Below are 23,557 nucleotides of genomic sequence, written 5' to 3'. Positions count from 1 at the left end.
TCATTGTTAAACTCTCCTATGTTGCGATAAACCTAAGGCACTAAGTGTGCATGTATGCATGTGCGATCATGTGTGTGTTTGTGTGTGTGTGTGTGCGTGTGTGTGTGTGTGTGTGTGTGTGGCTATTGCTTCATCTTTCTATAAATGTTATTTACTGTCATTCTGAATATACAACATGGTTTGCATTGAATCATCACTATATCTGTGTCACCATGGTCTAAAAAAAAAAAAAAAGACCTAGCCACATTGAACCTTCTTCCTCTTGTAGGCTCTCACACACTACATAAATGTCATGTCTGATCTCTCTGTCTTCTTCCCCCCCTCCCTAGCTTGAGAATTTTATAATTCTCTCCGGAGGAAGAGCGTCGCATCCTTTAAGGATTCACAGGTCAGAAACTCAACTCCTCTCCCTCCTTCCCCTCCCTGTTTGCTGTGCAGACCAACACTGCACTGCTCGCTGGCTTGCAGGCTTCAACACGAATGCTGCATGCTTCTCCAACCTTCTCCAACCCCCTTCCCCTGTAACCACTTTGGGGCTTTACTGTTTTTTGGTGTGTGTGTGTGTGTGTGTGTGTGTGTGTGTGTGCGTTTCCCTTGCATGATCTCACTTGGACAGCCTGATTCTGATTTGAATCCTTTTGTTTTTGCAACTTCCTTTTTTCCCCCACCCATCATTCCCTTGTGCTTTCCTCTATGAGATTCGGTGTTTCTTTGCTTTTCCAGTCGTGATTCTTCTGTTCTGCGTCTGCTTGGAAGCAAGTTATCGGTCTGCGTTGCCTTAATTACTGTTATCTAATGATGCATGTAGTGACGGGTATTGTGTACACATGCAACTAGCTTTTCACTCTGGCTTTACTCAGGCCCCCCCAGACAGCAATTGTCCAGTCACAGCTTAGCTACCGTAACTAGGCACGGCAGGTCTGTCAAGCTTTGAATTTCTCCATATGCCAAAGTGGTGTCCGGGTGGCTGAAGATAGACAGAAACTTGGCACCTGAAAGCGTTTGGAGGGTGGCGTCTTTTTATCAACTTTGTGAAACTTGAACAGGAGAGCAGAAGTGTTGTTTTGGTGCTCTGCATGTTTAAATGCTAGCGTGCCCAGCTTCACTACCTTTCTAAGCAACTTTCAAAGCTGTGTTGAGCTTGTGGGGTTACGGTTTGCAAGAGCAGCAGAATCACCAAATGGGATAAAAGATGCAGGTATACTAAAATTAGTAGCCATAGCGTCTTTTTCTCTCGTCTCAAAACCAGTAAAGCAAGAATAAACTCTTCTTTTGTTACTTACAGACCCGTAAGTAATTGTTTGAGCTAAAACATGTTCATTTATAATCTGGGACCAAAGCTAAAAAGAAGTAGTTCATTTTTTTTTCTTTTTAATTTTCATGAAATTAAATGTTTCTTTCTCTTGAAAAATTCCTCACTCAGTGTTCGTTCGTTCTGCTCGTCCCTGCTCCACCTGCAGTGGTTGCAGACTCGACAGACTGTTTGAAAACCACTTCCCTTAAGAAACTGCTAAATGTGAGAGTGAATGTTTGAACCACAATCGCCGCAATTTCATCTCGGCTCTAAAACGTACACAAAATACACAAAGTTAGCGTTCCAGGTAGGGAGGCCTGACGAGATAAAGTCTGAAAACATCAGCTGGCAGCATGGAGTGAAGTCACAGGAGCCTCGCTCCCAGCAAACTGTCAGTACAGGATGCGTCGCTCAGCCACACTCGATTATGAAAAGAATCCGAACACCTGTGGGATGTTTGCTTTTCCCCCTCAGCAGCTCGAGGCCTATCAACATAATGCAGTTTCCAGCCGCAGCCATCAGCCCGCACCTCTTTCAGCTGTTGTGATCAACACCAAAAGTGCTTAACAGAAATAGGACTGATTAGCAAAGTGTTGACAAATGTTCCGCTCACCAAAGACATGCATTAAAATGGTAGTTTATTCCTGTAGAGCTAGTTTTAAATCAGCTGTGATCTATTACCGAATTTGTAGCGTTACAATCCATTTTGGCTGGTGAAAACATTCGTTTTTGTGGGGGGGTGTTGTTTCTTAAATCCTGTCCTGTTCGGCAGCTTTTTGCTATCAGAATTATGATCTGAATGCACTGTTGTGCCAAACACACTGTGCTTTTCCAAAATGAGCTCTGTAGGCTCCTCTTGTTCATGTTTCTTTTATACATTTATTTATTATTGTTATTTCAGTTATTATGTTATATGTATACTTTAGATAGGACAACAGTCACATGATAAAACTATCTACAGTGTGCATAAGGCCAGGGGACGTATGGCGGTTGGTTGAATATTTAAACATTTGTTATAATTAAAGTCAGCTGGTGACAAATAGACCTTTTGTATTGGATTTATTTTTAATCTGCTACTTTCACTGTAAACTGTGTATGCGCCACTTGTGAGAAGTGAACACTTGACCTAATTCTGCAGGCCAGATCACGAGAAATTGGTGTGAGAGGAGTTTGAAGTTTTTCTCTTGGCTCCGTGTTTATCCCTCTCCGAGTGCTGCGAAGGAAACGGTGAAATTAGTGTTTTATGTACTGGTTTGCCAAGTTCAGGAGGACACACTGTTAGTGTTGTGGCATCCTGTGGGCGATGGGATGAGTTTTCACACAGCACTCCAAAGGAGGGTTTTGTCTATGCAGGGCCAAAATTACCACCGTGAAATCAGTGCCTGCTGAAGAGTGCTTTGAGAGAGAGGCAGAAGAGAAAGGGGTCCTCTTTAAAGGCGGAAAGGATCGGAGAAAATATAGCAAGGTTTCAGTGATGTTTACAGCTAATTTTGAATGTTCCTTGACTGGTGGGAAACTGCAATTTGGAAGATTGTTTGCTTGTTTTGGATTTACCTTATTGCACTCTTTAACCACTTAACAGAAAAAGTCATTAAAATGTTGGCTAACATTAGCTGATTTAAAATCCAGCTGCAGAGAAGTATCCCACTCTGGGTGCTGAAGTCACCTGCCCTTTGCTGTTGCTGTTTTAAAAAGGTGGGGTTTTTTGTTTGTTTCTTTTAAACTACAACCAATGCAACTACCATTCACGAGCTTGGGACCTTCAGCTGGGCTTCCCAAAATAGTCTCACAGTATGTGCCCCATCACAGCAGCCTCAAGGAAATTACATCAAGTGAAAGGTTTATGATTTTACTGCGAGCGGTGGCTTCTGTGTGACCCCAAACTATATTATAGATTGAAGTTATTTACCTCAGACAGAGTGGCAACACTTAAAAAATTAGATGGATTCTCAATGCAGCACTTAGCATTTCTTAATAGTTTGGCATTTTGCACTGTGTACCAATAATATTACCATTGCTGTATTAAAAAAACAAACTCTGAACACTTGTAAATAATGACAAAAAACAGCAAATTTCAGATTTGTAATATATTCTCTTGGTGATCACCAGAAGTTCCTTTTTCTTTTTGCCAGTACAGATGTCAATAGTAAAACTCCTCCACTTTTTCCCTCCTTTTAATTAAAAGAAAAAGAGCATGGTGATTATGTTTTCATCTTAGACTACAGAGGCACATTCAGTACTTGGACAGAGAACACCACACAGTAATCCTTGTTCCTCTAGTTAGCTTACTTCACTTGCCTGTATGTTTATAGGGAAGTTTTTCCAGAGCCATGTGACTTAGGGAAAGGGCGTGTTGTTTTTAAAAAGCTTGCCATCGGCAGACTAAATATACCCTTTACTGGACCTGACCCCTCATTTGCCTTTGCTGTGGCCACTTTAGGTCGACAGGCTAGCTCAACAGGGGCCCTACAACTAGTAATTATATAGGAGGGTTTCCATTTTGCGTCCCCTGTATAGTGTTGCCTTCACACAAGCTCTTTTCCTCAATTTAGACATTTGGGTTGTCATCGATGGTTTACCTAGAATTTAATTCTACCTTGTTTAACTAAATGAAACCCAGAAATTATGGGTTTTTAGCCTGTTTTTGGTCAGAAATGAGGACCGTGTACACTTTGTCAACATTCAGTCTTAATGTAAATGGATATAGTGAACCCTGCTGATACATCCTGCTGATAATCCTTGATCTTAAAGCGCCCCCCCCCTCCCCCAGCACATCCCAGTGAGATCACCATGGATAATGTAGAGTGACTGCTGTATCATCTGTTGCAGTTTTAAGATGATTTTTTTCTCCCATATGACCAATAGTCAGCTGTGCCGCAGAGGTCGTACAGCTGTTCACTGGCTTTCAGAGGACTTTGTTAAATTAATGGGGCTTTTACTAGGTGGCTTTGTAAGTCTGAGCTGTAGGCTGAAGTCAATCCTCAGTGAAATCCAGATGGCTTGAACCATAACTACAGCTGTGCTGATTTATCCTGAAAAGTTAAGCAAATCGCATCCAAGTTAATCACATCAAAGTCTGTTTGCAGGATTGGTGGAGCAATACTTCATACATGTCTGACTGTTCACTTTGACAAGCACAAATCTTAGCTTGAGAACCAGCAGTTCAAGTTGAATTATTGGTAAAATGGATACTGGATACGCTAAATTAATAAAGTTTAATTAATTCAGAAAAATAAGGCAAGTTTATAGGAGTGAGCTACAACAGCTGGGTTAACTTTGAGTAATAACTATAAACATAAAGGATCACTCATATTAACTTAATCCGGTTGTTCAGTGATGACGCGACGAATCCTACTTCCGGGCCTAAAGTAATCTGCGTTTAATATGGCTTTAGTGTTGTTAACATGTTTAATGTTATGTATTTTCTTCTATTTGGTCTCAAAAAGCTCCTAAAACAGTCAGTGATCACTGTTGACCTCCCTCGGCTTTTATTACCACTAATCATTTATTTAAGCTCAGTTTTTAAAACCTTAGGATGTAACTACAGCCCAGCCCATGCAGCAGTATATGAATGACTAACCTCGTATTATGGATGGATTATCTCAGTTGTTCTCCTGGCTGAAGTTTGGTCCTTTTACAGCATCCTGCCATGCGATTACATTTGTTCCTGACCACCGAGAACACTCACCTTAACTTTTATCGAGTGGAAAAAAAGTTAGCTTGTTTATATTATGCTAGCATAGCTGTGTCGCTAGCGGTCACGTAGCACATCATTATATACCAGCTAGCCCAACTTCAGTAACCCTACAAACGTCACTGCTGTTTAGTTTTCTGTCTTCATTTATGTTGGAAGTGATAACAGAGCTGTACGTTTGAATTTGTTTCCGAAACCCCGCAGTCAGGACATGCTATATTGTATTTAGATAGAAGCAAGCGAGCTAACTACCTGCTAACTTCTAAGTCCGTTAAATGTCATAAATTCCGTTTTCATGGATGCCTGGATGTTAAACTCAATTGTTATACCTGGTAGAGCAGAACGCTGATCATTTTATTAAAGATGAAAGACTTTAGACAGTTTTTCAACTCTCAGTAATGCCATAGTGATCGTTTGATATATGGACCTGCAGCGGAGTTTAGACCCAGACACGGCTGGTGACGTCAGACTGAACAACCGGATACAATGTGACAAATTACAGGAGTTCTGTTTCAGTTAATTGGAATCACACACCTTAGTTCCCTGAATAAAAAATAAAAATGGAATCAGGAAATGTTCATGAAAGCCCACAAACATGAAACCACATTACAAATGCAGCATAATTAAAATGGAGATCATGACATTACGTGAACTGTTATTTCAACTTTTCAAATTAATAGAAAAGAGTAGGTGTCCAAAGGTCATTATAGGCTAGCAACTAGCTGTGAAATAATGGACATTCTCCATGTTTTCCAGTAGTCCAGAACGCCGTCTTTGTGTATTAATTGTACTTCTGTTGCTGCCGCCCCAGACACATCTGGCCAGTTTATGGATTGGACATACTCATGTAATTCATAGTGACACATTTTGGTTCGCTTGGAAATTTTTCTCTGTGTGAAAAGAAACCATATCACAGGGAAAAGGTACAACTTTACGAACTCCTCAACTGATTCAGACCCGAGTAAACAAACAAGTGCAAACCTGTATTAACTGTTACCTTGATTTGTTTTTTACCCTTTGATTTGACCTTGATAATTGCACTCAGTAGACCAAAACAGCTGATACCCTTTGGAGGTCATCTTTGTTTCCAAACAAACTCCAGAGCAGTTCAACCTTGATCTAATCTTGATGCGACACGAGTACGTGGTGTTGGCTGCAGATTTAGCTGGCCAATATGGCCAATAAGCAGACTGAATGCTTTCACGTGATTGGTAGGGACTCATTTTGGTTCACGTGGAAACCAGTTCAGGGAAAAAAGATGCAAGTTAACAAGCTCATCAACCGATTTGCACCAGAGTAAATAAACTCTAGTTTATTTAGTTTAAATGTCCATATATAAATTCAGTAAAAAACAGTCCATATATTTAAAGCGCGAGATGTTTTACAAGGAAAGCATCTTTAATAAGATTGCTATAGCCCTGTAATGCTGAATCAGTGCTGTAGTCTTTTAAGATGACTCCCATTAGTGTGGGGAAAACATAAAACAGGGGACAGAATATATCTTTGATCATCTGATCGAAGCGTAATAGTCAGCTGGAGCCAGTAGCGTGTCTGTAAAGCCTTGGCCATCTCAGAATGTCAAAATCGGTTCATCAGCCTGCGAAGCTCACGCAACCCAAAACTCAGATACAGCTGGCAGTATTTTAAGATGGCCCCACGGTCCCTGTCAGGTTTAATAGGAGCAATTTAATGCCTACGGATGGCATTATCATGTGTGCATGTGAGCAAGCTCGTGTTTCTGCCACATCAATTGCTAAACTCCTTTTAATCTGTAAATGACATTGAAGCAGACGTCTGTCCCCATCAGTGTGTCATCCTCTGTGGTCTCTGTATTTTGTTTCAAATACAAGACCTCTGGCTTATTTTTTATTTTTTTTTAAATACAAATATGTTTCACAATAGCACGACAACATACAGCTGAAGTTATTAAGAAATACCTCGGCCATAAAGAAAACCAGATGGCTTTGAAAGAGGAGAAGAAGAGAAACAATTTTTTACATTTTTCTTGCTGGAACCAAAAAAAGAGGTTGAAAGACTCACTACTTCTCCTGCAGTATTGAATAGACTTTAATCAAACTTGCACCCAGTGATAATTTAATGGTTCTTCGCTCAAGCTTAAGGTCAAGGTCACATTAGTCATTTCATGTGCAATAATATGTGAAGGATAATGCGTGGTGAGCTGATAGGTCACCGATGCGGTTTAATCTAAAAAAATGACGAAAGATTGGAATGCAAATTGTGAGAACTGTGACTTGTTGAAGACATCACCCATTGCTTTAATGAGGACATCCTCACAACAATGCACAATAACGTCTCTTCTACGATCATCCCATTGTTACCAGATGACATAAAATGATAGGGCAGGTCTATTAGCAAGCCCTGTGCAAAGCTGCCTCGTTATCATGCACTCTTAGTGCTGCGTTATCATTATTCCCACAGCTGGGTGGATACTGTACAGATGGTTCTGCTGATTACGTCTGCCAAGAAGGGTTTGTGATTGGTTTGTTCTGTTTGTTTCACTGTCTGTTAGTGGCATTACTCGAAAAGTTGTGGACTGGAGTCCACAGCTTTTTGAGTATTGGAGTTGGAGATTGGCCCATGTTAGAAGTGATCTGGGTCCAGAAATTATTGGAAGGATTCTTTACTGTTGTGAGATGGGGCGTTATACTGAATCCTGAAAAAAGACATTCTCCCCACAAAATGAGCTACTTAGAGCACATTTCCCATTACACAGTTTTTGTGCGTGGTTAGGCACATTGGTGTAATGGCATCAAACGGAGCAGAAATGAGTTGCAGGCTCTTGACGTCCTGCGGCAAAGGAAGAAGAGCATCTCTGTGCATTGATGCTGATGATGGGTGAGTGCATGGAAATAGATCCAGCAAAGAGGGGAAAAAGAAGTGAGGAGTTGGAGCTGTTGGCAGGCACTGAATGTCCAATTCCCTCACGTCACCCTCGACTGCGCTCTGAATCTTTGCCCCACTCTCTGCTCACAGGATGCGGAGCCTCTTGTCTGCACTCTCTGCATTGGAAATGAAGCGGCAAGTGGCAAAGCTGCCATGTGTGGCTACGTGACAAGTCGGCCTACCGTTTCATTAGAGAGTTAGATGTCAGCCTGTTCTTCCAAATCGATCACGAAGGATGAGTCAGGGTCTTTGCTGACTCAGCTCCACCTCAGACACGGATCACAACAGAATCTATCGCTCACAATCACTGAGTGAGTAACTCACAAAACTATGGCAGTAAAAAAAATTTCTTCTGTTAACATACCCATTGATAGCGGACGTCTACATGCATTACTTTTTGTCAATGCAAAAAGTTGCTCTACAGACAAAAAATGTTGACTACTTTTAACATTGGAGTGTATAGAGATTGACTCACTACTGCAGCAGTGTTTGAGTGGCTCCTTGAGGAACTGCAGTTTTTAAATGTTCACTTTAAACACACAAATTAAAAAAACAAAAACTTGCAGCTTGTTTTCCTCAAGTGATTGGGTTAAGCAAAATAAGAAACGGAATAAATCAGCTAAATAAGATTACACATCTTTGGTCCTTTAAAAGAAGTGCAAACATACATTTTACTTTCATTTAAACTGACTTTAATTGGTTATTTCTTCTCCTTTTACTTTTGCTCAGACATTCAAAGTTCACACTGCAGATATGCTCAGCTTCTGTTTCTGCCTCTCTGTTCTCAGTGGGCCGCCTGCCAATATTAGTGCCCATTTAACAGCACAGTGCTGGGAACCCCAAGGCCCCAAGCAGGTGTCAACCTCCCTGCCCAGCCAAAGGAGCTGAGAGGGGAACACAAAGGCCTCAAAGAGACTTGCCAGCATGGTAACCGTCTTAAATATCCCCGGCCAGTATGGCCACTCCTCTAAATCTCAAAGCAGGAGAGAGTAGCTACCAGTATGCGCTTTCTGCTACTGTAACACTGACTCTCAGAGGGTTTTGAAGCTTAAACTTTGCCTTTGACTCGGAATAGTGATGGGCGGCATCGGGAATGCACAGATGGAGCATTGAATGTATTTGGAGGCTTTCATTTATGGAATTTGGTATTAGAGGATATTTTTCAAAGGCACAAAAACAAAAATTCAGCGTGCCTGGGGTTTTCAGCACAGATTAAGCATTGTTATCTCGTCCTTTCACACTGTTGTTATGTCCGTCCTTTTTGGTCGAACATAGACAGTCTCAGCTGCGCTCATCCAGCAATTTGTCTTATCTTAATGGGATGCATCCAGAGCTCCTGAGCTTGTGTGATCTTTGAAAACACTAGTTTGGCTCTGGGCTTTCCTCGTGGGTAAGCTGCCCTGGCATTTAGACATTGGCAAGGCTGTAGAAGACCGGGATGAGAGGGAGAAGTGATGTCTCTCTCTCTCACTGTTCATTGTTGGCTGTTCTGCAGTGATGATGTGGATGTGATGGGGGTGGTGGAGTGGGAGTAGAGTGGAGGCTACTCTCATCTTCAGTAAACAATAGGTCCTTGTGTATTTGACCCCCTCTTTAGCAGAGTGGAGTCCATGGCTATGCCTGAAGCCGGGATGGAATTCCATCTTTGCCAGATTAGGTTGGTGGAAACCTTCCCCCCCCCCCAAAAAAAGGGAGGGGGGACCTATTATTAAGAGGGCCATGGCCTCTGGGGCCATTTGTTCTCATTTAAAACCAAATCAATAATCAGTTATTATCCTGCCTCTTTTTCTGCAGCTGGGGGTGGGCTCCATTGATTGGCTGTATGTGCTGCTGTATGATGCATCACCCCCTCCCCCGAATAACTAATTACTAACCTATATTTGAGTTGAATGTGACATAATGGTGCTTGTAGGTCATTAAAAGGTAGTTGACAGTGATTTATCTGTTCTTTGAGCTTAAACGATGTTCTATCATTTTAATTAAAAGGTCTAAAATGAGGACAAACGACCCAATAAAACATTTATGCACATTTTGCTCAAAGTGGCGCCTTGTGGGTATTTACCTGAAATTTAATCCTTATCTTACGAGACATCTGATAACCCTTAATCGCATTCCATGCGTGACTACTCCACCCGTTTTTTTTTATTTTGGTTTTGGTTTGTTTGTTGCGGTGTTGTATGGGTGCTTCCACTTCATTCATCGTGCCGTTGTGCAAACCTGAAAAACCGGCTTTGTGATCAATACGCTTCCGCAGGAGACGACTGTGCAAAGCACCTGACCCACCTGCTTCCTGTTTACTACAACAATACTGGCTTTAGTTGAACATAACACAGGGAATGCAGGCCTCAGTAAGCAGTCTGCTCCAATTATGTAAAAGAAGGGTTAAATGAGTGAGACAAAGCAGGGTACCAGTGAGTTGCATGCGCCCATCCGCCAACAGGGCTCCGGTGCTTGAGCTTTGCAATTGCATTATGTCCGTTAATCACTTTGAGAGGTAATGTTGTTTCTGTGTTAATATTTATAAAATAAAATCAGGTAAACCAGCTTCCGTTCATATAAATGGTAAATGGCCTGTATTTGTATAGCGCTTTACTAGTCCCTAAGGACCCCAAAGCGCTTTACATATCCAGTCATCCACCCATTCACACACTGGTGATGGCAAGCTACATTGTAGCCACAGCCACCCTGGGGCGCCCTGACAGAGGCGAGGCTGCCGGACACTGGCGCCACCGGGCCCTCTGACCACCACCAGTAGGCAACGGGTGAAGTGTCTTGCCCAAGGACACAACGACCGAGACTGTCCAAGCTGGGGCTCGAACCGGCAACCTTCCGATTACAAGGCGAACGCCCAACTCTTGAGCCACGATCGCCCCACGTTCATGTCAGAAAGAGTTTGGTTGGCAGTCATCATATTGACCTCAAATCTTGCATTTTTTTTTTCGTTTTGTCCCCTGCAGAGCAGTAAATTTGGCAATCGCTGCGTGTTTTACAAGCAGGATTGAGAACAGATTTAGAGATTTATTTTAATATTTTACTTAAGCTTTAAAGCTTTGCTTTTTTACCCCAGCTTTGCTGCTGACCTAAAACTGCCAACTTTGAAATGTGGGTTTGTTGAACTGTAGGATATTAACCATTTCAGATTTGAAGGAAGAATCCCAACAAAAAGACTGAACACACCAGAGTATTATTCGTTATGCTAACATGACACAGCATTTCAAGGAAGAGAAGCGGCGGCAATGTGTGACTTTCAAAGCTCAGAGCTGCACACAAAAATATGATTTGTTTGGCTTTATTTCATGTGACAGTGTCAGCCACCTGAGACAGGCCTGGAAACGTTTACATTTACGTAAATGGCACACAGAGCAGCTTAATGGAGGCTTTATCAGGCTCATCCTGAGGTGAAAGCAGCAGGCCTGAGCTGTTAGGAGGAAGACTGATCACAGCGATCTCCAAATTGACAAATGGAAAAGAACATCCGGATCTGATAAGAGCTGGTAGCTGCCAGGAATGCTGTCATCAGTCTGGTCATTGTCATCCTCCTCATCATCATCATCATCATCGCCCGAGGCAAGCGGATACACCTGTCTGAGTCTTCAACAATAACGCGGTGCAGGATGGCACGTCCGTCTGCGCACAACAACAAATGAAAATGTCAAACTGTAATTCACACCAAATCACAAACTGCATTCTTCCTTAATCTTCCGGATAGGGTGTGTGTGTCTGTGGTTTTGTGCTTATTTTTAAAACAACAACAACAAACTTTTCTGTTACTGTAAGTCATATTAGATCGTGTGCAGCCTCTTCATTCTGTCTCCTCCTCACTGACTCCTCTGATAGCTCATTCAACTTCACATTTGTTGTTCTTCTTTATTTAACCGCACAAAAAAGTCTTTCAAGTGCTGCAACTATTTGCCAACAAGTGATCGAATCATTTTGTCAAAGTTGATTTTTGATTTCTAATTTGTTTGTGTGCTTGTGTTGTGTGTGAGGATGAACCCTGATAGCTTAGCGGGAGGGAACTAGAGTTGACACCTGTTCCCTTTTAGCATCTGTGCTGCTTGATACGATCTGTCTGTGGCATGTGATGAAATGCTTTGTCAGAACGGGTTTTTGCGCGTGGCTTTACTCGCTGTCTTTGTGTGTCCCTGCAGAGGAAACTTCACAGTTCCAAAGTTATCAGAGTCTAATATGGGCTTTGGCGTGCTGGGGGTGTTTCTGGGGCTGCTCCTGGAGGTTTCCACACACGGGCCCCACGGTGTGCCTCGCACTTCCTGGCGACATCAAGGTAAGGCGTGAAATAACATGCCGCTGGCTGGTTATTATGATAGAATCAGAGAATGTAAGAATGTAATGCTTGTTAGTCTGAAACACGAATACGTGATAAAGATCATTCACTTCAGTGCTTGGTGAACTCAAACTGCACTCTCTGTATTACTTTCTAATATATCACAGCTCTGTTATAACTTAGCAATCTACTGTGAAGCAAAGACGTCAACACCTGTCGCCTAATTTTACCTTGAGACAACCTCACCACAGACCCTCAAGTTGGATCCCTTTTTGTGTGTGTGTGTGTGTGTGTGTGTCAGGCAGAAGCTGTTTGCAAGCTGCCGTTTACAGAAATAGCTTCAAGTAACTCTGTCTCTGCAAGAGAACAAGCGCGGCTCACCCTTTAACCATGTTTCTCAATTCGCTGGGTCACAGTCACTGTTTCAGTCAGTCAGTGAGGGTATTTGCTTTCATGGTGGCAGTGTTTATGACCTGGCACCTGCAACCTGAGCCCACTTGCACCTGGCACAACCATCCAAACACAAACTCTTCCCCCCAGGTTTTCCCATCAATCACAACGCAAAGTGTAATGAGAGTTTTCATTTATATAATGTTAATGCAGAGTACCCAGAGATGCACAAAGGTGTGACTCTAAGATGTGATTATAAGTGCTAAGCGGCTTTAGGGATGCACTGTAATGCGATCACAAAAATTGCTTACGAGGTGGTCTGGGGCCTTTTTGACCACACTGTAAATGCTGATGTGTCCTGATGACTCTGTAACAGAAAATTTGACTTCCCTTTTTGTTTTGGCCTTTTTTCAAGATACAAGGGACTTGTCTTGCCAGTATCTCCAGCTAGAATGCCCATACATACATCCATGGATCCTTCCTTTCATCCTTTTTAAAACCTTTCGTTAGCCTCACTTGTCGTTGCTGACTGAACTGATGCAACTTGGTCGGTTACAGCACAGAAAATAGTGTTCTGCTGGCCTCATTATCTGTCATTGGTTAATGTTCCTGCTTACATGTGTACACTTGAGTCCCTTTAAAGTGTATTAAAGTGTGTTGCCTTATTCTCCTGTGTGTGTGGATGCATATAATTCCCGATTATTCCTGCAAACCTAGTTTCACTCAGCTGGCTAAAGAATGCACAGCTGTGCACAAAAACAGCCAATGACGCAATAAAGAGCAACCGGACTTTCCAATGTTTCCAGTATTCGTTATCTTAGTTTCACCTTAGTTTCACACGGTTTCGAGTATCTCTCAAAACCGGGTCTGAAACGTTTGGTTTATTGAACACCTTCTGATGCATAAACTGCAAATAGACAGCGCACTGTTTTGTTCCAGGTCCTCATCCAGCAAACCTCTCAGCTATTAGGACGGGGAGAAAACAACCTCGCTCAGTACAGCTACACAAGCCTGGGTGTGCGACCTGGCCTAGTTCTAAAATTTTGGGAATCATAAAATAAAGTAAAAAATGTAGTGAGCTTTATTCACTTACTGCTTCATGAATGCTTGGTTTCACATAGGATTTTATTCTCTTGGATCTCATCTGTGCTTAATATGACCAGTTCTGGCTGTGAGCACAGCAGTGCCAGCCACATGCTGTTCTACTTGGGCAGCCAATCTGAAGAAAATTGGCCTAAAGAAGGAGGAGCTTAAAGTGACTTATTTCAGATAGTTGATGAACTGAAAGGCTCCACTAATACAGTTTAAACTGAACGAAGATTAGTTTGCACTGTGAGTCATGCAAAGCTACTGTAGTAGAGCCCAAGAATCAAAATAAGGAGCTTATTGCAGTGAAACTTTAAGCTGTTTTTAAGTGTTTTTGGCCACAGAAACACCATAAACACAACGCTGACAGTTTTAGAGAATGATAATGTCCAGCAACAATGTACCTAAAGTCGCGTGTCTGGGTCCACGATGAGTAAAAGTCCATTTGATCTCCGTTTAGCTCCACCTTCAAAGAAACGTCTCGCTCTTCAGCTACTTAATGTTCGACCGTGTTCACCTACTAGTCACTAATTTAAACAGAGCAGTGTACAGTGGGTATTAGCACTTTGTCCCTTGTGACTGAATGTGAAAGCTGAAACTGTTGTGGCTTGGTTAATATTTATTTGCCTGCGCGTGGGTCCATATCTCAAAGCAGCTAGTTCTACTGTACACATGCTCATTTCAACATATCGGCCATATCAGCTGTAAATTAAATTCTGACTACAGTTAAATACAGATGTTATTGAGTAAAAAAATGGTTTATGATGATTTTTTTTTTCTGCTAGATTTAGATCTGATGGAGTTTTCAGAGCCAGGCATCTTCAACTACTCCACATTACTGCTGAGTGAAGAAAGGGATGCGCTGTATGTGGGAGCAAGAGAGGCCATCTTTGAGCTCAGCAAGAAGAATGTGAGCGTCAGAAACAAGAAGGTAGTTAAATCTTAAAAGATTCATGGTAATGCATGTGGAGGGATGTTTTAAATAATCTGGATTATAATTTTTTTTTTTACTTTATTCCTGTTTGTTTAAGGTTCAGTGGCCAGTTACAGAAAAATCTATGAATATGTGCACGCTGAAAGGAAAATCAAAAGAGGTTAGTTTAACAGCTCTTACATGCTGGGATGTATGCATGGATGCTGCTCTGTCCGTCTGATTAGAATTTGGCAACCGAAGATCAGTGTGACCTCCCAAAACACTGGTTTTGGTGACGGTTCAAAAATGTATACTCTGATGACAAAGAAAAAGACAAAATTAAATAACTGAAGTTATGTAATTTAATTTTGAAAATGTCTAACATTAAGTCTAGACGGGCGAACTGTAACCACAAGGTCATAATTCTCCTTTTGTTTTGTTCCCTCTCCTTTCAGAGGGAGTGTCTAAACTACATTCGAGTGCTCCAAGCAGTAGATGACACGCGGCTGTATGTCTGCGGCACACACGCCTTTCAGCCTCAGTGTGATTACTTGGTAGGTTAATTTTCAACCGCTCTTTACCCAGACGCCGTACTTCACTGTTTAAACTCACTTATTAACACCGCCGCCTCATCTCATAAGTAATCTCCTCTTTCAGTACTTTGGCAACTTCTCACTTCACGGTAAACCCGAGGACGGCAGAGGGAAGTGCTCCTTTGACCCCTCGCAAAGCTTTACTACTGTCATGGCTGGTGAGTTGAGGCCAGCTCTTCTCTCATCTCATTTCATAAAGTGCTTATTTTGGTTATGGCTGCAGTGAAATTCATAACAATCCCCTTTGTTTTGTTTTGGGTTTTTTTAGAGAAGGAAAATAATTTTCTGATGTTTTACTCTCTGTTTTCCTATCAGATGGAGTGCTGTACTCGGGGACAGCTTATAATTTCTTAGGCAGTGAACCGATTATATCCAGATACTCCCCAACCCAGTCTCTGCTGAGGACAGAGTACTCCACATCATGGCTTAATGGTGAGTTGAATGAACTAAACGATTGTCAGGCTGTTGGGAGAATAGCTTTTAAAAATGTGTTTTGAAGGTTGAGAAAACATCTTGTAGAAATGTCCCCCGAGTGCCACTGACTCATGTTAATGGATCTGGATTGATCTAATCCTTTCTTTGCTGCAGTTTATTGACCTGTTGTTGCAGCATCACTTTCACATATGTATTTTGTTGGTTGGCAAAATACATCGACTACAACACCAAGAAAAAAAAAACTCCTTCCTCTTGTTAATTAGAGGGCGTGTAGAAAACACAGCAGTGCTTTTAACTACACAGCTACCAATTTGTGACTGTGTGACAGATCAAAGCTGAGTAGGTCTCAAACCAGTGAAGTATCAACCTGTCATACTCCCATGTTAACACACAAACACACACACACACACACACACACACACACGCTCAAAGATGATGATGAAGAGTGACACAGCTGGCCTTGGCTCTTTTATGATATTGTTGCTGATATGAACACAGCATTACACGTCACCAGAGGGAGATCCCCAAATTATCTCCATCCTGTGTGTCAGATTTAAATGTGTCACATACTTATTTAATCAAAGTTTAGGACTCTTAATCCCACCTTTAGGAATACAGTGAGACTTTTTACAGTACCATATCACCCTACTTGTGAAAAATCCCAGTTTGATTCTGGGAGGAGACACAAATCCAGTCTCAGGGGGTCACAAGTAAGTGGGAGGGTTGCATCAGGGAGGTTATGCGGCATAAACCCTGCACAGAATCGGACATCCATCCACTGTGCCAACCCCCTGGGAAATAAGGGAGCAGTCTAAAGTTTTTAACCCCTTGGCCGTAAAAGGCTGATGGGGTATTGTCGTCACTCCGCCAGGCAGGACACCCAGGTTTGTGAATGTGATAACTCAGTTCAATTCAGTTTTATTTATACAGCACCAAATCACAAAATCAGTTGCCTCAAGGTGCTTTATATTGTCAGGTAGGCACTACAATAATCCATACAGAGAAAAACCCTCAACAATCATATGATCCCCTATGAGCAAGCACTTTGGTGACAGTGGGAAGGAAAAACTCCCTTTTAAAAGGAGGCCTTAAAGTAATTAATGCCTGAACTAGGTTTTCAGCGTCACTCTGAGACAGGATTTCTAATTTTAGAGATATTGCACGAATGGAAGCAGTCCCAGGTATTTGTTTATGGATGTGCATTGAAGGACATATGCTGCTGGTTAAAAATTGCCTCTGGAGGCAGAGGAAATGCCATCCAGAACTCGAGAACAAAGTGATATAGGATTTTGAAATTGATAGCATTGATGCATCTAGTATCTAAATCTTGGATGAATTAAAATCTCAGTGACCTGGACCTCAACGTCAGAGGTCAGGTTTGCTGAAAATGACCTAGTATTTTCAAAATTTACTAGGAGGTTGAGGGGTAGCACTGGTGGCCTCCAGGATTTTTTTTTTCTTACCAATACCTTTCTCTGCTTTCCTCCCAGAACCCAGTTTCGTTTTCGCCGACGTGATCAGAGAAGGGGAAAATGGAGCAGATGGCGAGGACGACAAAATCTACTTTTTCTTCACCGAGGTGTCGGTGGAATACGAATTCTTTGGCAAGCTGTTCATCCCCAGGGTGGCGCGTGTCTGTAAGGTCAGTACACGTTGTGCACCATCTGCACATACCAGCGCTATCAATCCATCCATCTTTAGCCACTATTTCCTGTGTCCTGCATGTTTGTGTATGTATGTTTGTGCAAGTCTTTTTTTCTCCTTTTTTTTCTTCCTCCTTCCAGTTCCCTTTGCCTCCTTTTTTTTTTTTTTAATTTAACCTTAGCTCATAATTGCAGCATGCACATGCAGAGACCCATGGCACGTGGACAATATAAAACACTGTTCCAGTGCAAGCACTTAACTTGCAACATACATCATAACAGCGTATTGTAATGTTTCAAAGTTAGTAGTATAACAAACAGGATAGTTCTTTTTGTACTATTCATTTCAAATTTTACTGCTTTGAAAATGTAAATGCAACTGTAACTACATCTTTTCTTTTTAGTCTTGTTTCCTGTTACCAAATAAAAAAGCAATAATGGATGTACAGTTTTTAGACATATATGTATTTGCACGTAATCCTCCACCCCCAGTCAGGGATCCCTGTATGTTGCCTGAGAGGCAAAATGTAGGGCAAGAAAGTGCATAATCCACTTGGCGCAATGCTCAGAGCTCCTTGTTAAGCTGGATAAGGTCAGCGTTTCTAGCATGTTAGGAAAAGTGGAAATTCTTTCTCTGCTCCAGCTGCCCTCTCATCCCTCACTGCTAAATATCTCCAATATTGTCACGACAGGGCGACCTTGGAGGGCAGCGCACTCTGCAGAAAAAGTGGACGTCCTTTCTGAAAGCCAAGCTGGTGTGCTCCATGCCTGAGCTCAACTTCGTTTTCAACGTGGTTCGTGACGTTTTCATCCTGAAGGGGACAGACCGCAAAAACACGATCATCTACGGAGTCTTCACCTCTCAGTGGTCAGTGATTTCAAGGTTTGGAATTGGTTTGGGTCGGGAGCGTTAAACAAGCAAGCAAAGAGCAGCATTCACATCCAGCCTAATGCAGAACTCGAAACTCACTCCCTTGCCTCATTTTCACTCTTCTCCTTGTCTCTTCCTGACATATGCACCTAGGGGTAACGTGGGTTTGTCAGCCGTGTGTGCCTACGAGATCAAGGATGTGGAAGACGTCTTCTCCAAGGGCAAGTACATGCAGAAGGCCACGGTGGAGCAGTCCCACACAAAGTGGGTACGGTACAACGGCATTACTCCAACTCCACGTCCTGGAGCTGTAAGTAGATGCCATGAGTAATCAAGATGTGATCTACTCAATATAGTAATCATGTTAATTAAAAGAGGATGCGTTGGTCATATGAAGTTGATTACTAACGTCATCGCTATTTGTCTTCCAAACCAGTGTATTAACAACCAGATGCGACTGCAGAACATGAACAACTCGCTCCACTTGCCCGACAAAACCCTTCAGTTTGTTAAGGACCACCCCCTGCTGGAGGATCCCATCCTGCCCATCCACAACAGGCCCCGCCTCATCACCAAAGACGTCAATTACACCCAGATTGTCGTGGAGAGGGTCCAAGCACTTGACAAAATTACTTATGACGTCATCTTCACTGGAACAGGTGATCAGTTAAGATGAAATGAAAATGAAGCCGTTACAAGCACTTCCTTGTGAAGTTTATCAGGCAAATATGCAAATCTGAGTCAGTCAACTTTGAATGTCTGTGCAGTGAGAAAGCCACGACTCGCCACAAACCTGCAGATAAATGTATTAAAGAGTCCCGTTTTCCTGCGATTACCTTTGCAGAATAACTGACATTTTTATTATTCTCATGTCTAGATAAGGGTGTCCTGCACAAGTCGGTGCTGGTTGAAGATGAGGTTCATATTGTGGAGGAGATCCAGCTCCTGAAGAACGCTGAACCCGTCAAAAACCTGCTGCTGTCCTCAGAGGTCAATTTATTTTATTGTTAATGAGTTTTAGGAGATGAGTAAAGAACGAGACCAAGAAAATGTGAAATATGGATCACGTTGGCTCATTTTTATAAGTCACTTGGATAAATATGCGATTAACTTTGTGGTTCATGTGCGTTTCCACAGACACAGTGCCTGTATGCTGGGTCAGACCTGGGTGTAGTCCAGTCTCCTACAGCTTTCTGTGGCAGGTATTCATCGTGTGTGGACTGCATCCTGGCACGAGACCCCTACTGCGCCTGGCACCCGAAGACTGCCACATGTGTCAACATCTTTGACACTGCCAGCCAAACACTCAGGTAATCTGTCACTCTTAATGCCACTAAAACAAAGCTAAAAACACACGTGCACTGATTCGTCCTCCAGATTGACCTGCTTTACAGTCTTTGTGCAGTTATTGCACTGTGCATGTGTATTTTTTGACTCATAAAAACAATGCATGTCTTGCAGGGGGCTGATCCAGAGCATGAAAGGTGATGCAAACATGTGTCCTTCAGGTAGGCCTCAACATGCTCACACACCCATATACAGGCTTCAGTTTTATAAAGTGGACAATGCTGTGTGATTTAAACTGTGACTCAGATGAAGTTATGCATAGATGAAGAGATTGTGACCGTAAGTCAGCCATAACTTTTGCATGCCATGTCAAACATTCATTTTGTTGTTGGTCGTTACTTATCGGTTTTCATCATTTGCAAATTCCCTTTGGCTGCTGTTTTTTTTTTTACAGCTTATCCATTACTCTTAGTTAACTGTTAACTTTTCTGCTGAAACCTGTTCAGGTCCACCCAGTTTATTTACACTTCTTGCCTACTGCAGTGTGTGGGTACTTGTACCTCGTGTTGGGAATTGTCCCCATTTGACCAGACAGTATCTAAAACTCACAATTGTCTCTTTTGTTTGCTTATTTTTAGTGCCAGTTCTGTTTCGGAAGGACTACAGGCATGTGGCGGTGAAACTGGGGAGCTCTGCCGAGCTGCCGTGCCTGGTACATTCCAACCTGGCCCAGGTGATGTGGAAATCTAATGACTCGGTTCTCACCGAGGCCTCTCGCTTCCACCTCATAGCCGAAAACGGGCTCCTCATTTACAGCGTGGCTCCAGAGGACCAAGGGTACTATGAGTGCTGGTCCGTGGAGTGGTCTCCCGCTGCTGGCAGGAACTTCAGCCGCCTGCTGGCCGGATACACCCTGACTCTGGATCTTCTGCCCAGACCGCCGCACCAGGCGGGGCATGTCGTCACCACCACCCTCGGTGGCCACGACGCAGCTACCACGGGTGCAGCTGAAGGTAAAGTAGAGACGGAGAAAGCCGCACTAACTTCAGCCCTTGCTCCTCCCAGCTTCACAGCAGCAACAGTCCTACCACCCTCCCCTCCCCAAAGCGACGCGTCACTAACCCCGCCCCCCAGCAGCACAGTCAAGTTCCAGCCAAAGGTAAATCTTCTTCCCACTAATTCCAAAGGCCCCCATCCTGACAGTCGGGACCCCTCGGCAGAGTATTTGCAGCACAACAACACCGCTGCCCTCCTCTTCCTCTTCCTCCTGTTTTTCCTCCTCTTCATGGCTGCGCTGGTGTACAACTGCTACATGCAGTACCTTCCAGCTCCCTGCTTGAGGCTGCGGGCCACACTACTTGGCAGCCACAAGAGCGCCCATCAGACCGAGTACAGGGCCTGTGAGGCAGGTTTAATAGAAACCTCTGCGATCGAGAAAATTAACATGGCCGAGCAGCCGACCCAGAACGGCAGCCAAACCACTCAAAACCTCCGGGCACTCCGTGACACGGGGTACGAAACTGAGCCGGAGTGCGGGAACGGTCGCGTCCCCTCTCTCAGTTTCGGAGAGGAAAGCCCCTCCAAGGAGAAACCTTTTGATGTGGACTGTGGATCTCAGGACATTCAGTATGCAGATGCAGATGCAGAAGCTTAACGCTAGCCACAAGAGACTTGATCCCTCCTCTCACAGAGAGCGCAGGGGGCCGCGCTTTTTCTGCATTTGCAGCTTCTGTCCAGGGCACAACATTTTTGTAAGGCATGAGAATCCCGAGGCCCAGATCGGGCATTCCCGCTCGGTTGTAGAGTTTTAACTCCCGCTGTTTGATTTTAGGGCTAATGGTGATGGTGAAGCAAAAAAAAGAAGCAAAAAAACAACTGTATTCAAGGAAGCTGCAGCTCCTTCAGCTTAGCCCAGCAAGAAAAGCTATTACTTTTTTTGAATTTTTGTCAATTTTCTTTTTAAACATTCCAAATTGGAAACATTGTTTACCAAATTGGTAAGTTACTGTGATGCTTCCCAAAGTGCAGTCACATTTCTGTACAGCCTGAGGGGGAGGGGGAGGGGGGGGGGCATTTGAAGCATTTGCATCTCTTTTCTTTTTTTTTTTTTTTTTTTTTTTTTAAAAGCAGTGAATACTTCATTACACAGTGAATGCTTCAGTATTACATTGATTTCTCAGGGAAGAGTTGCTCAGTATATTGTAGCCTAGGTTAGCACAGCGTCACCACCCGGAGCATGTGGGCGTTAATCTCTCCCAGTGAACTGGCAGTAAGAGAAGGAATCAAACTGTTTGTACCACTGTGTTTCCTGCGTGCAGACTCTCGTGTTTTATTAGTATTATTATTATTTTCCTTCCTGTGAAATCGACATTCCCCAAACAGATACAACTCTGGTCGTCCTGTGTATTAACCCTTGTCGGAGATCTTTCCATATGTGGTCTGTTAATAATGTAAAAATGTACAGTGTGACATGATTAACAAAAAAGGGGGGCAACATCAGAAGTTATTTTTTTAATTGTAATTTTATAAAGCCTTCAGTTTTAGACAATTTTCAGAGAATTATTATTTATGAGTCACATCTGTGGTAACATTTTGTCTAACTAGTTGTGATCTTCATCCTTGTTGTTTTTACTTTTTTTTTTTTTTTTTTTTTTTAATTTATTGCAGCTGATTTGAACTTTTTAGGCCATTCATTCGTCACCCCTTTGTCTGTTTGCATGCCAGCCCCTGTTTGAATTTCTTGTTTTTTCCTCAGTACTTTTTCTTCCGTCACTCCCTCTCACAGCCTCCTCTCCTGTCGCCACTTCATCTTCCCTGTCCTCTTCTGGAGGTAGCACTCCCTCTGCACTCCCTTCCTCCTTTCCCCATTCCTCTTCTCCCTCCTCCACGAAGCCCCATAACGCGGAGGCTCGGGAGGCCGAAGTGAGACTATTGCCTCCCCTGCTGAAGGACCAGGCCTGGGGGGTTCACGCGCAGGAGGCCTTCCTTCTCTTCTGCCTCGCCCTGGGTGAGTGGTGCATGTGACGTAGGCTGAGCTCACACCCCAGAATCTAAATCCTTCAGAAATTTCTTCCTTTCGCTTTTTAACCCATCACTCTCGCACATTCACTCTCCTCTCCTGCATCTCGCATGTTGGCAAACATCAGCTAACTGGGAGTGAGTGCGAGCATGTCAGAGTTCCTGTTTGTGTGTAACAAGTGATCCTCCCTGCTTTTTTTTTCTGTGTTTGTGGGAACGATTGACCTCCATTTTTAAGAGTATTTCATTAAAAAAACAAAGCAAACGTGAATGTTTAAAAAGATTAAGCTGGGATTCATTAAGCTGGAAAACTCAGTGATCGGGTCCAGTGACCACACTCTGACGGACGGACAGATCCTCCTTATCCAGGATATTAAGAATCTTTCCTCAAAACAAAGTTTAGTGGGTTCATTTTTCTTTATCCAGATCATTTTTGTGCCTGTAAACAAATGTAAATATATTTGTGTATATATGGGGAAAAAATACAATTTGACAATGTACATAAAACTAGGTGACGTAATGGGGCTGTGGTTCTTGGTAGGGAGGCAAAATAAAAATGTAAAACGTTTACAACCCTTGTTTGTTTTTCTTTATTTATGTTTTTTAAACTATCATCATCCGTTGTATTTTCAAAAGATGAGGGCTCCATAGAGAGGACAGATACATACTAATTAGAAAATGTTTGCCTATCAGACCTGAGATCAGGCAGCATGCATGCTCACTGATTGATGACCACAGGTGGACCAACCAAAGGCAAGTATTTCATGCATGTCTCAGTGGTGCCTTAAACATCAGAGGTCAACATCAATTCTGTCCCACAGGTCCCAGTGATGTCCACATTCACTGGCTAGTAAATGGACACAGTCTGGACACCCCCATAAAGGAGTACCGCCGGCCGCTTGGTCAGAGGGAGGTTTTAGTGAGCAGCTGGCTCCAAGAGGGGCCGCTGATCAAGGACGCACGGTATAACTGTGTTGCTGAGGCCAGCACAGGAAATGACGTGTCTGAAGTTGACCTCCGGCTCTCTATTGGAGGTATCAGGTGGAAAATATTGACTATAGTCCTGCATGCAGAATGGAATTGGGAGTGTTCTGGACTGGCTGTTTCCATTGGCAGAGATGGATAATTGCACTGGTTTATTTCC

The 23,557-nt window shown here is 42.9% G+C and overlaps 1 protein-coding gene across 6 annotated transcripts in view; it reads left to right on the top strand.

The window, feature by feature from the left end:
• The window catches only part of sema4d (sema domain, immunoglobulin domain (Ig), transmembrane domain (TM) and short cytoplasmic domain, (semaphorin) 4D), a 40,148-nt gene that overhangs the window by 14,557 nt on the left and 2,034 nt on the right, over positions 1-23,557 (top strand). For 3 of the 6 annotated variants that reach the window (XM_042224408.1, XM_042224406.1, XM_014336468.2), the window contains exons 3-18: positions 12,044-12,177; positions 14,439-14,584; positions 14,685-14,747; positions 15,022-15,120; positions 15,224-15,317; positions 15,475-15,591; positions 17,085-17,236; positions 17,930-18,105; positions 18,262-18,418; positions 18,545-18,767; positions 18,986-19,098; positions 19,246-19,418; positions 19,570-19,616; positions 20,034-20,408; positions 22,181-22,402; positions 23,235-23,447. In XM_042224408.1, coding sequence (XP_042080342.1) covers positions 12,044-12,177; positions 14,439-14,584; positions 14,685-14,747; positions 15,022-15,120; positions 15,224-15,317; positions 15,475-15,591; positions 17,085-17,236; positions 17,930-18,105; positions 18,262-18,418; positions 18,545-18,767; positions 18,986-19,098; positions 19,246-19,418; positions 19,570-19,616; positions 20,034-20,408; positions 22,181-22,402; positions 23,235-23,447 — 2,504 coding nt within the window. Of the gene's footprint in view, positions 1-329; positions 389-12,043; positions 12,178-14,438; positions 14,585-14,684; positions 14,748-15,021; positions 15,121-15,223; positions 15,318-15,474; positions 15,592-17,084; positions 17,237-17,929; positions 18,106-18,261; positions 18,419-18,544; positions 18,768-18,985; positions 19,099-19,245; positions 19,419-19,569; positions 19,617-20,033; positions 20,409-22,180; positions 22,403-23,234; positions 23,448-23,557 lie in introns of all 6 variants that reach the window. The other 3 variants (XM_042224407.1, XM_042224410.1, XM_042224409.1) reach the window with 3 other exon arrangements.

Source organism: Haplochromis burtoni, unplaced genomic scaffold, assembly GCF_018398535.1.
Source record: "Haplochromis burtoni strain Fernald_Lab_line unplaced genomic scaffold, NCSU_Asbu1 Contig_137, whole genome shotgun sequence".
In the NCBI taxonomy this organism is placed as follows: Eukaryota; Metazoa; Chordata; class Actinopteri; order Cichliformes; family Cichlidae; genus Haplochromis; species Haplochromis burtoni.
This window is presented reverse-complemented; position numbering and strand designations above follow the sequence as displayed.